The sequence below is a fragment of the Tympanuchus pallidicinctus genome, unplaced genomic scaffold, assembly GCF_026119805.1.
Source record: "Tympanuchus pallidicinctus isolate F22 unplaced genomic scaffold, pur_lepc_1.0 scaffold6, whole genome shotgun sequence".
Taxonomy (NCBI): domain Eukaryota; kingdom Metazoa; phylum Chordata; class Aves; order Galliformes; family Phasianidae; genus Tympanuchus; species Tympanuchus pallidicinctus.
Genome location: NW_026294780.1, coordinates 19496810 through 19509486, shown reverse-complemented (window position 1 = coordinate 19509486; position 12677 = coordinate 19496810). Strand labels below are relative to the sequence as shown.

Below are 12677 nucleotides of genomic sequence, written 5' to 3'. Positions count from 1 at the left end.
ACTATCATCCAACCTTTTCAGATCCCAGCTAAACAACAGTATACAAAAAGAACCAGGGACTCTGCTGAATAGTAGCTTTAGGTGCTTTACATGTTCACATATCTGAAATCTTTGCTATATAGTTAATACATGCTTCTGTTACCATGGTCACTTAAATGCTTCTAAATTGCACAGCATCCTAAATACTTTCATTTATGTATTTACTGAAAAAAGAAGATTGCTTACAAGGACTCATACTCAGCTTACATGGTAATTAAAAAGCTGATTCTATTCCTACAGGCCACATTCTGTGGGATTCTCAGGTGGAAGCCATTAGCAAAACAAGAAGACTGTCACTGTGTTATTGGTTTTTGCTAACACTGCTCAGGCTCTGGTTTCACACAGATTTTTTCAAAGCAGCAGCAGTTTTCCCCTCACTGAGGCTACTTGTAAGCATCAAACTGGTTACGTGTATAGGCATTCCTCAGTGTAATCTTTTATTAGCAGAATATCAGATTACTGATTTAACAACCCATCCTAGAAAAACCTGCCTTCCTCTCAGTAGTAATGATTTGAATGCGTATAGCAAAGAAAAATGTGCTAATGAATATATTTACTTACACTTATATTTGTTTTAACTGTTCACACTGTAAAATAAGCAAATTAGTCCTTTTATGATGTATTGGTTATTGCCTTAATAGATCTAGAGATTTACCTCACAATAAAAGCACAATATGCCATCCTAATAGTTTATCCAGCAGAGCTTGCTTTCTAGGTCATTCCAACCACAGAGCAGTATCAATTTGACATTAATAGAGAGATGCTAATAACAATCTCAAGCATGAGCTAAAAAGCCCCCTGCTGCCTATCAATGAGGGGAAGTGAGTTGGAAACCTTGAGAAAAAACACGCCGTAAAATGCCAAATAAAATTCCTTTTTTCATCTAGAGATAAAGGAGTTCTGTACTGCTCTAACAAATAGGACTTGACAAAAAGAAAATAGATGTGAATGATTTTCTAGACTTGTTGTTTTGCTGATTGTGAAGAAAAAAAGTTGTTCCATCTATTTTTTGGAGGAAAAATCATCACACATGCACAAATGTATTTAGCAAACTTCTGAAGACCCTTTTTTTCACATGCCATCCAGTCTGGTTAGGAATTACAAAGAGATGGTAACAACTAAGAAGCAAAACAGTTGTCTATTGCTCACTGCATTTTTACGAAGTTATTGTTACATATTCTTAAATGCAAAGCTTTCTGCTTTGATTACAGTGGAGCTGTCGGAGCTGGTACAGAGGAGTTCCACAAAGATACTCAGAGGGCTGGAGCACCTCTCCTATAGAGCCAGGTTGAGAGCTGGGCTAGTTCAGCCTGGAGAAGGAAGGATCTGAAAAGACCTCACTGTGGCCTTCCACCATGATTTTACTTTAATGTCTGTGATTAAACTACGTATTTATGTATAATTTACACTACTTCTAAGTGTATGTTTGTGGGGGGGATGCTTTAAGCTACCTTCTTCCTTTCGTATACGAACTGTAGGAGCACGATTAACTGTGTAAAGACTCATGCTCTTATTTTCTTGTGATTCTCCTGAAATTTTGACTAAAAATTCTAGGTAGATTTAAGCACCGTTCTCAAGCCTAAATCAGAATACAATTCAAGATATTGAAAATGTTGATTAATAATTGTTTCTCTAAATAAATCAACTAAATTAAAATCAAACCAGGATAACTGGAAAGTACCTCATTCATAATATTTCAAATTGATAGTTAACATTTTAAATCAAAATATTTTGCTTTTCACAAACTGTTTTTCCTTTTTTTGCATTAAGAAAACAAAAGATTTTCCAGTACTTACTGCTAATCTTGAATGTATGCAACAGAAAATAATTGTTAAGTAAGACCTTTCATTTCACTTAATATTTAGTTCCACGAGATACGAAACAAACAAACAACAACAACAAACAAAAGAAAACCACAACAACAACAAAAACTCCACACTTTATTGCTGACTCAGGTGATATTTTTGCATAACCAACTTGCTCAAATTTGGTATTCAGGAATTAGCGTCGTGAACAGCTATGATTTCACAACTGTTGTTCACTATTCCTTCATTCAATTATATATTAACAGTTACAGTTGAGGACTTTTGTGATTTTAACTAAGACATCAACATTTTCCTGAAAAGTACATGCTTTCATTCCACAAAACTGTCCAAATACCTTCCATTATTGTTGGCTCATATTTCCTCTGAAAGGGTTAACAAGGTTATTTCCTTAAGACCATAACAAGGAGTTGGAACTAATTATTTTTACAGTCTCTTTGAACCAAAAGCATTCATTCTATGATTTTATAATAACAGCAGTTCTCAGAATCATAGAAGCATTTGAGTTGGAAGAGACCCTTAAAGGTCATCTAGTCCAATTCCCCCGCAATAAACAAGGATAACTACAGCTATATCTGGCTGCTCAGAACCTGGTCCAGCTAGGTTCAGACTATATCTGAGTTTGCCATGATCTGTAGACTAATGAAGTTGAACATGACACTTCAATAATAAAATCCATGACAGTAGAGAATTAAAGGACACTTTCTGTGAGTCTTCTGCCTTGTTTGTATCTAATAGCTGAGCACCCCTGCCATCTCCAACTAGGGTAATTCCAACAGTTTCTAATGTGGTTATTTTCACCTTGAGTATTTTCAGACATGATACACTAATGAGACTGTTTTCATATTATTGGTAGAATAGTAAACGAACCTAATATGACTAGGTTCAGCCCTCCTAATCCATTCTGCTGCCTCCATGTTTTTTTTTCTTCGATGACATATTTATATATCCAAATTTGTGAATCAAAAAGTATTTTAGACATTGTTTCACTATTTTTCATGTCCTTTACAGAGCAGTTATATTCATATAATAATCTCTGGAAATCAAAGCTCAACTGATCTATCTTCTCCTCCACTCATGTCAGTTGAGGAAAAGCAGTTTTCACAAGTCCGAATAGGATAGCACAGAACAAGATGCTGTCAGCTGTCAAAGATATAGTGAAATTTCCACAAGTATGTATCAATTTTATCTCTTATTCTTTTTCCAGCGGCTATTCCACAGCTACCCTCAATGCTCAAATGAATGCTAAATGGGTAATAGAATTGCCTCAGTTAATGTTTCTGAAGTTGTTGCTTCTAGTGCCTAAAAGGCTGATTCTTTCATCTCCTTCTCTGCTGTTGCCAACAGATACTTGGAAATGAAGAGACAAGGGCACACTCTTGATCTTCAAATGTCAAGAAGAAAACAGTCAAAGCAGTCCTCTTCATGAACAATTTACGTGTTGAAAAAGAATATTAAATACTGTCTCCTATTATCTTTTCCTAAGCCTTAAAAGTTCTCTGGATGAAAAGAAAAAAAAAAAAGGGGGGATGGGGGGGGAACAACTGCACATGATATATACATTGAAATTAATTATACTTTTTGCTAGCAACATTCAGATGTTGAATTCCCCTCTTAAAGAGAATTGGAGAGGGAGGCACCAGTCTCTTCTTCCTGGTAACCAATGATGGAATGCAAGGGGACAGCACAAGATTGTGTCAGTGGATATTCTGGCTGGACATTAGGAAAATCTGCTCTACAGTGAGGGTGGTGAAACACTGGAACAGGCTTCCTAGGCACTCCATGCCTGTCAGTGTTGAACAGACACTCTGATAATGCCATCATTAATATGCTTTAACTTTTGGTTAGCCATGAAGGTGTCAGACAGCTGGATGAGATGATTTTTGTTGGTCCCTTCCAACTGAATTATTCTATTTTATTCTACAGAGAGATTCTCCCTTTTATAATTTGTTCAAGAAGAACTTGGATTAGGATACTTGCACTGACACAAATCCTTCTGGTACGTAATGGAGTAAAACCATATACTTCCAGATACCACTGGAAGTAATGGAAAAATTTCTACCAAATCTAGCAAAGTATTCTATCGCATTATAAAAAGTAATTCTTATGAAAGTATGAAATTGATACTGATGCTGAGTTCTGACAGAATACATTTTTCTGTTCATATCCCCCTAACATCAATCATTTATGGAGATAGAACTTGAAGATTATTCTTATCAATAACATTTTACTTTTTTGTGTGACCAATCTGTCCTCACATTATTGCAGTAGTATGTGAGTTGCTCTTCTCTTAGAAGGGAATTTTCAAACATATTCTAGTTTAAAAAGAAAAAAAAAAAAAGAATGCTTTATCACCATCAGGTTTAATTTTCAATTAAAATACTATAAAAAAACATTTAAAAAACTCTAGCTTTTGGGAATAAAGCTTTAGTAGTAGCAGTATTAACACTTAGCAAATAAATAAAGAAACTCTTATACCTCTACATACCCTTAATATCTCCTAAGCTACCTTAGGAGCTGGTCTTTTCATAATATTATTCTCTTTGTTGATGATCTGGACTGTGTCTGATTTTGGCCTGTAGCCTTAATGGCAGCGTGACAGCGTCTAACTACTAGGGAACATCAATCATAACATGGAAGTCAAATGCTGGCCAAGAGGGACAAGAAAAAGTGAACGTATTATGTTTTTGAAATGTTGGTTTTTTGTTGTTTTTTTTTGTTTTTGTTTTTGCCTGTGGTATAAAACCCTTTTTTGTTCCAGTGGCATAAAATTTTTTCTCCACATTTTTTTTTTTAAATTCATCAGCTGTTAGGCAATTCTGCAATAAGTAAACAATTCCATGGTGAATTAGGCAATCACATCCCTTTTGTGGAAAACTCTAGGTCTTTAGCTGAGTACATCTGCAAAGCTGCAAACTACTGATGTTTCATTTTCATGTTGAAGCACTGTTTTCAGACTTGCAGCCTCAACCACACAAGAAACTGAGTAGTGTAATGAAAATGTTTGGCAATGCTGAAGAAGCTCTACCATCTTGTTAATAAGCCAAAGCTATCTGCAACATCATGTGTTACTGGAAAAAGAAATCCACAGGTGCGCAGAAGGAATTAAGTCTTCAGCTTTTCAGTTACATTTCAATACAGAATTTTCCTGCAGATCCTGCATGTTAAGTTCAGAGATTTGTGTTTTGCCAGGTAGTGATTTTATGTCACCTTTTATAGCAAAATGTTTAGTGACAAATATATCAGTAGAACAGAATGTAGAGTACATTCATAACTGAATTCAAACATGATGAGGTGAATCACCTCCAAAGCTTTTAGTGTAGAATTCAGGTTTGACTGCTTATTTTCTACAGATTTATGATTCCTCTTGAGATGCCCTCAGGGGGGAGACAGTATTTCCCTAAGGCTGTAATTGTATTCCGCTAAAAAACAAGAATCCTTGTCAAGTCAACAGGAATCAGTCAAGACTGCTTCTCATCTGACAGTGAATAAATGTTGAAAAAAACATTGCAAACAAATCTCTTTTAACCCTTGCAAGAGGGGGATTTTTAAAATTGCCCAGTTACGCCCTGCTAACAATGCAGTCAACATACGCAGACTTATTAATGATCTCACACTTGAGACAACAGCTTCCTAATAGGATGCGATTGGCACCTTTCAAGCTTCTTGAAGATAAATACTTACAAAGCTTTCCTTAATTACACAGGTAAATCAGTGTTTTCCTCCTTTATGGGATATATTATCCTTTAATATTACGGGATATAAATTGAATATTCTGGTAGTTGAAAGTTTAAGAGAAATTTATAAAAATGGAAATACAACTGATTATTTCATGTTGGCAAGATAGTACATAACTTTTCTTGGATATTGAAAGCAGAATTTTGCCTACCTAAGCCATTCTTCAGCCCACCACAAACATTTTGGAAATAGATATTATATTTAAAAAATCACAATTAATTCACATTCAGCTATCTTGATGCCTAGACATACATCTTTCAGAAACAGAAGTGAGTAACAGAAGTTACCTTAGCTGTTCAGCAACACCAGTTATAGACAGCTCCACTTGTGTCTAATCTACTCCATACTGTTTATTTCCTACCCAGAAATCTTGAGCATCCAGTGAGAAATCTTAATTACATCAAACATGTTTTGGAAGGGATATCAACTTACCATAAATCCATATACAATTGTCTTTCATATTTTAATTATTAATTAACTAATAATGGAAATAAATAGTAGGTTTTGATGAAAAACATGGTTTTGATAGTGTTCTAAAAGTTGAGAGATTTTAAATTTTTGATAGCCACTTTTCATACATGGGAATAAGATCAAATAGAAATTAATGGAAAATCAGAAATGTTGAACATGATCTTTTTGATAGTCTTGTGTAGTGACAATTACTGTGGAAGTACAAGAATAAAATAGGGATATTGGAAGACTACATGTTACACAGCATTTAGCATTTGGGATTACAGACAACTCCAACCATCTAAATGAGGATAAAGAACCATCCAGAAAAGTGCAGTTGTATTTCTATAACAAAACAACATTGGCCAAAAGCACAGAGAGCTTACCATGAGAAACAAGAAATGCTGGAAGCAAAGATTTGACAGACTGGATTAGGCTGCTGGTCCATCAAGCCCATGCTCAGCCTTTGGCTGTGACAATTGCAAAAGAACTCAGAAGCAAACCTCCTTCAATGCATCTACAGGAAAAGATGCCATATAATGAAGAAAGCATTCCTCTTGATCCTTGTGGCCATCACCTTATTTCTTGAAGCATGAGATTAGATTGCCCTCATTTTAGCATACAGATACTATTCTTTGTCAAAAAATTGTTAATTGAAAAATATTCAACCGCAGCTGCTGAGTCTTTAATCTTCCATTCTTTGACATTAAATTTGGACAAGCTGCTTTTTAACCTTTAGGATTTACTTCATTGCACGTTTCTGTAATCTTAGGGATTATCAAGAGATTATTGCATGTGCATATGAGGGATTAACAGGAAAGTAAAAGTAATATTTTAAGCAAATATGGAAGTTTTTCTTACTAACAAAAATTTGAAAACAAGGCCTGTCAAGGATACTGTGGACCTCAATGAACAGGACATAAATATTTGGTTTAAATGTCTAGAAACATTACCACAAGTTTTCAGACAAATGGTGTGATTAAACCCATTATAGAGTCTAAATGGTAGCAGAGTGAAAAAGCTGCCACAGATAGAGCCAAAATAAAATACTGTTGTAGTTCTAGTAATCTTTTTGTGTATTAAAAGTAGCATACTTCTACTACATAAATACTATGAACAGTAGTTCAAATAGTAACCACTTCTACATCCTAAACATCCAGAGAGTTACAAATATAAGCATCAGACTCTTCCACAGTGATGATATCACCATAAGCTTGTCTACAGCGCTGTTCTGCAAAACTATCCTAATAAATATATTAGCAATTTGCTGTATTTAATTTTGGCAGGCAAATTGAGAAACAAATTACCTACCTCTAAACACAGATATAAATAAGCAGAAACCATGTAGACGTTTTCCTCCTCCCTAATACTGTATTTCTACTCCTTCTGGAACACACTGAACTTTCTTTTACCACTCAAGCAATACATCCTAAGTTACAGAGGAATATACTCCCTAGAATGTGCTTTTTAATATCCTCCCTATGAAACTTGTTATATGAGGCAAGCACAGATCACTTTCTGACACAATTTGGTGTCCCTGAATTTCTGTTTTTAAAAAGAAACATTGCCCTAACAATCATCTATCTAATTTATTTGACTTTCAGTTTTTTGTTTTTTTTTTTTTTAATTTTAATTCTGTGAATTAGTTGGAAAAAAAATCTCACACAAATATGGCAGAATAAAATATGATAAAAACAAGCAACTCTGAAACTGGCAAAAAAGAGGCATAAAAAATAATAAAAAAAAAAAAAACAAGAAGACATTGCTAATCTGCATACGACAATCTGCAATCAGAACTGGTCTCTATCACTGTACCTTCATTTTCCTCTTATTAAACACCTCATATCAGAGAAAGAAGGATTACACATAATACCTTTCCTGTCAGTGCTACTGCTTAATTAGTGAAGCTTATGATAAAAATAATTGAGCACTTCAATCTCAACTTAAACAATACAAATACCACTTAATCTTTAGCTCACACTACCATTTTTGGAAATGTTTATAATTAATCACTAATCACAGAATCACAGAATTGTAGGGACTGGGAGGGACCTCTAGAGATCATCGAGTCCAAACCCCCTGCAAAGCAAGCCCCATAGACAAGGTTGGACATGTAGGCATCCAGCAGGTCTTGAAAATCTCCAAAGAAGGAGACTCCACAACCCCTTGGCCAGCCAGACAATGCTCTGTCACCCTCACTGTGAAGAAGTTCTTACACATATTTGTGTGGAACTTCCTATGCTTCAGTTTGTGGCCATTTCCCCTTGCCCTATCACTGAAAAGAGTCTGGCCTCATCCCTTTGCCTCCCACAAAATAGATATTTATAGAAATTGATCAGATCTCTTCTGAGTCTTCTTTTCTCAAGGCTGAACGGACTCAGGTCTCTCAGCCTTTTCTCATAAGAGAGGTGCTTCAGGCCCTTTATCAACTTCAAGGCACTCCGCTGGAGTCTTTCTTTCTTATACTGGGGAGCCCAGAGCTGGGCACAGTACTCCAGGTCAGCCCTCACCAGGGCAGAACTCAGGCACACGATTATCTCCTTTGATCTGCTGCTGGTCACACTCCTTTTAATACACTTCAGGATGCCATTGGCCCTCTTGGCCAGTAGGGCACACTGTTGGCTCCTGGCCAACCTGTTGTCCACCAGGACAACCAGGTCCTTCTTTGCAGAGCTCCTCTCCAGCAGGTCATCCCCCAACCTGCACTTGTGCCTGTAGTTATTCCATCCTAGTTGCAAGACTCTACACTTGCTTTTGTTATTCCTCATCTGGTTCCTCTCTTCCCAACTCTCTAACCTGTCCAGAGCTTGCAGAATGGCAGCAAAGCCTTCTGGTATGTCAGCCATTCCTCACAGCTTTGTATCATCTGCAAACTTGCTGAGGGTGAACACTATCCTCTCATCAAAGTCATTAATGAAGATGTTGAACAAAACTAGACCCAGCACTGACCCCGGGGTACACTACACCACTAGATACGGACCTCCAACTGTACTCAGCACCACTGATCACAACTCTGAGATTGGCCAGTCAGTCAGTTCTCAACCCAGTTCATCATCCATTCATCTACCCCACACTTCCTCATCTTCTTCATAAGTATACTGTGGGAGACAGTATCAAATGCCTTGCTGAAATCAAGGTAGACTACATCCACTGCTCTCCCTCCATCCGCCCCACCAGCGATGACATCATAAAAAGCTACCAAGTTGGTCAAGTATGAATTCCTCCTGATGAAGCCATGCTGACTGTTCCTTATAACTTCTTCTCTTCCAACTGTCTGGAAATGGCATCCAGAACAAGATCTTCCATCACCTTTCCAGGGACAGAGGTTAAACTGGCTGGTCTGTAGCTCCCTGGATCCTCCTTCTTGCCCTTTTTGAACACTGGAGTGACACTGGCTATCCTCCAGTCCTCAGGCAGCTCTCCCATTCTCCAAGAACTCTCAAAGATGATAGAGAGCAGTTCAGCAATCACCTCTTCTATCTATATAAATATATCTTCTATCTATTTAAATATATGAAAATTCTAACAAGTACTCACATTATTTGGCACTTATTTCAGTGACAGTAGATGGAATACCAAACTTATGACGAGAAAACATTTGCTCCAAGCCTCGCTTGAATAGCCAAGGGGAAAACACATGATATACTACTTACGCATTGCAGATGCAGTAGATACACCACAGTGACCAAGAATCAGGGAAGGCAGTAATAGAAAGTGGGTGGATAAAAACATTTTTTTCTGCAAAGGACAGTATTTAGAACATTCTGCATGCAGCATTTTTTCACCTTGACCCTCAGGGAGAAGGCACTTTTCTCTCTGACGTTTTGTTTTCTTATTTTCAAATGTGTTAGTCTCCATGCTAAAAGCAATTACGGAGATGAAAATATACTATCAACATTTTCAATACATTAACATGAAACAATCAAACCTGCATTATGGGAAATGACTGCCTTTCAATCTGCATTAAATTCCAGAATATTACTGTATTTCATCTTTGACAAAAATATAAGTTGAAAATCATGTTGTAGACATACTAAAGCTCAAGGTTTCCACTCAGTTTTCTGATGTGTCACTTCTCTGTCCACTAATGGTCCACCCATCTTTTTATTCACTGCACAAGGAATAGGAAGCAGTACATCCCCAAAATTTTACTTTCCTTACCTCACACAAAGTAGAATGACAGTTTGAGAAACTTTCCCAAGAAATCTTTAAATGAAATAATTTGAAACATAAAAATACGGACAGAACAAAGTTCCAAAGTTCCCAACAAGTTTCCAGGAACCACATGAATATAAGAAGTCACCAAGTACAAAAGGCTTACTACTAGTGGCAATGAAAAATATGCAATCCTGCAAAACATTACACATGGATTGCATTCTTGACTTACATAACATTTTATTTATATCCACAAGACTATTCACAACCTAAAAATCTGTGTTGTTTAAAAAGACATAGGAAGAAGGCAATTCAGATTCCCACTGGTGTAAGAAGAAATACCTTGTATGATCTGAGGATGTTTTACAGGTCTGTTTCATGTCCTTTCCCTTCCCCAGATGGCACCATTCTGAGAACTTGGGTCGTTTTCAGAAAAATACATATGCATGGAAATCACCAGAAATTTTTCAGTCTCCTTGAGCAGAATGACCTACCAGGAAACTGATACATTTTCTGAAATTCGCCGTTCTTTTTGAAGGAAGGAAGAACTTATTTCAGAAAGCACTGGACAGGGATGTAGCAGTATCACCATGTAACATGTAAAAAAGCACTGTTCATCATACTGAAAAGAACTCCCCACATAGAACTGGGAAGCCAGTAATGTGCTAAAACTACAAGCTCCATATTTTATTTTCTAAATTTCTTCCTTCTGACAGAAAATATTGCATGTCATATGATGTTTTCTTGTGTTAGATTTTTTTAATTACTGTTTTGAACAGAAGAAAAAAAATGTTTTACAACATGCTGGTAGAGTTTCCAACAGATCTCTTATAAACAGCAATTTTCTCTTTGTCTTGACATTGACATTCAAGATTAGTTCCATTTTTCCCCCTAATTAGCTTTTCCAAACAATTGTATTTTTGAAAGAAACAGGATACTTCCCCTGAGGGCATCAGAAACTTAATCTGTCCAATTTCCTTTCAATGGATATTGAAAACAAAGCAGTGTATTGTAACTCAGTGGGAAATCAAGAATTATGTGACGCAAGAAATGAAAAAAGTACTATTAAAATAAATTTGACATACAGGGCAATAAAAAATAGTAATGAAAAATCCTTTAAGCCCCCTTCTTAAGGCTTGACAGAACTGCCTACTCCTATTAAAGTTTGTCTGTCTTCTAAAGGATGTGAAGATACTAATTTACACAAAATTGGGGTTTTTATATTCATAACAGACTGACTGATTAGCATTAAATCTTTTGGAATATCCTAAACAAACAGAGGCATTTCCAATCACTTTATACAGCAATATTGCTTATGACTCAAAAGAATTTTCTTATACTTTGATCATTTTACAAAAATTCTGTTCTTCACATTGAATTCACATTGTTCTGATAGCCAACATTAAAAATTCCATAGTGCTAAGCATAAAGTTAGAACATTATGATAAACCTAAGGGTATAAATTTATTTTTATATTGAATTTATAATTATAATTATTGTCTTATCAACAAACTTAAATGTTTAGCAGCTTCTGGATTCTGAATAGCAACTCTGAAAGAAAATAGCTGCAGGTCTTTATTTGCATTTTCTGGAGAACTTAATTGAAAATGATAATCTTTGTGGTTCAGTGTACACTACCAGTATATCTTACCAGGAAAGATGTGTGATAACAGCTCTGTCTCTAACAGAGTTCAGAAAGGTACTTACTGATGTGTAGAGGAAACCTTCATTATTTAGGGCTATATACAACCCAGTCTTTACACCCTGGATAGCTACAACTCGAAGTCCCACTGGTATAAGGTTGAATAACGCTGTGAAGAGAAAACAAGACCAGATATGAATATATTATGGTTATTAAAATATTTTAATGAACAACATTAAGAAATACAGCTACTTCTTTTGGTTCTACCTTCTGATTTTGAGATTTAACTAATTCAGAAATTCTTGTTACTAGTAAAGTTAACCCTTAAAATTAAAGCCCGAGTGTCTATGTATCAGTAATTCCTGCAACACACAGTATTAGGCATAAGCGTTAACTAGCAAATACAAAGCACTGCAGGCACAAGTATATCAGACAATCTCAAAATAATCAAAGAGCCCAACATTTTCTTCACCAGTATAAATTGATCATAAGGGCAATACTTGAGAGATATCCTGTAGAACACATATCTTCTGATTCAGCCAAGTAGGTTTATATTTTCTTAGATATTTTTATTTGTTATGATTGGTTTCAAGGGGCCCATAGTTTCAAATCCAAAAATATTTGGTTTTGTAAATGATGTATTTTCTACAAGCCTCAGGTAATGGTAGATTCTTGTCCTAATTTAGGAAAGCACTGAAATATGTGCTTGACTCTAAAAGTGCATAAATCCTATTGAGATGAATATAGAATATATTCAAAAGCTCAAGATCTGGAAAAAAAACCACCATGATTTAACTAGAAAAACACAGCTAATAGCAGATACCCTAGCA

General features: G+C 35.8%; 1 protein-coding gene across 9 annotated transcripts in view; it reads right to left on the bottom strand.

Annotated features, from left to right (window-relative positions):
• Positions 1-12677, bottom strand: part of FGF14 (fibroblast growth factor 14) — a 383970-nt gene that overhangs the window by 88059 nt on the left and 283234 nt on the right. For all 9 annotated transcript variants that reach the window (XR_008201892.1, XM_052664480.1, XM_052664478.1 and 6 more), the window contains one exon: positions 11913-12016. Coding sequence is in view for 8 of the 9 variants with exons in the window: in XM_052664480.1 (XP_052520440.1) it covers positions 11913-12016 (104 nt within the window). In the remaining variant the exon portion in view is untranslated. The remainder of the gene's footprint in view (positions 1-11912; positions 12017-12677) is intronic.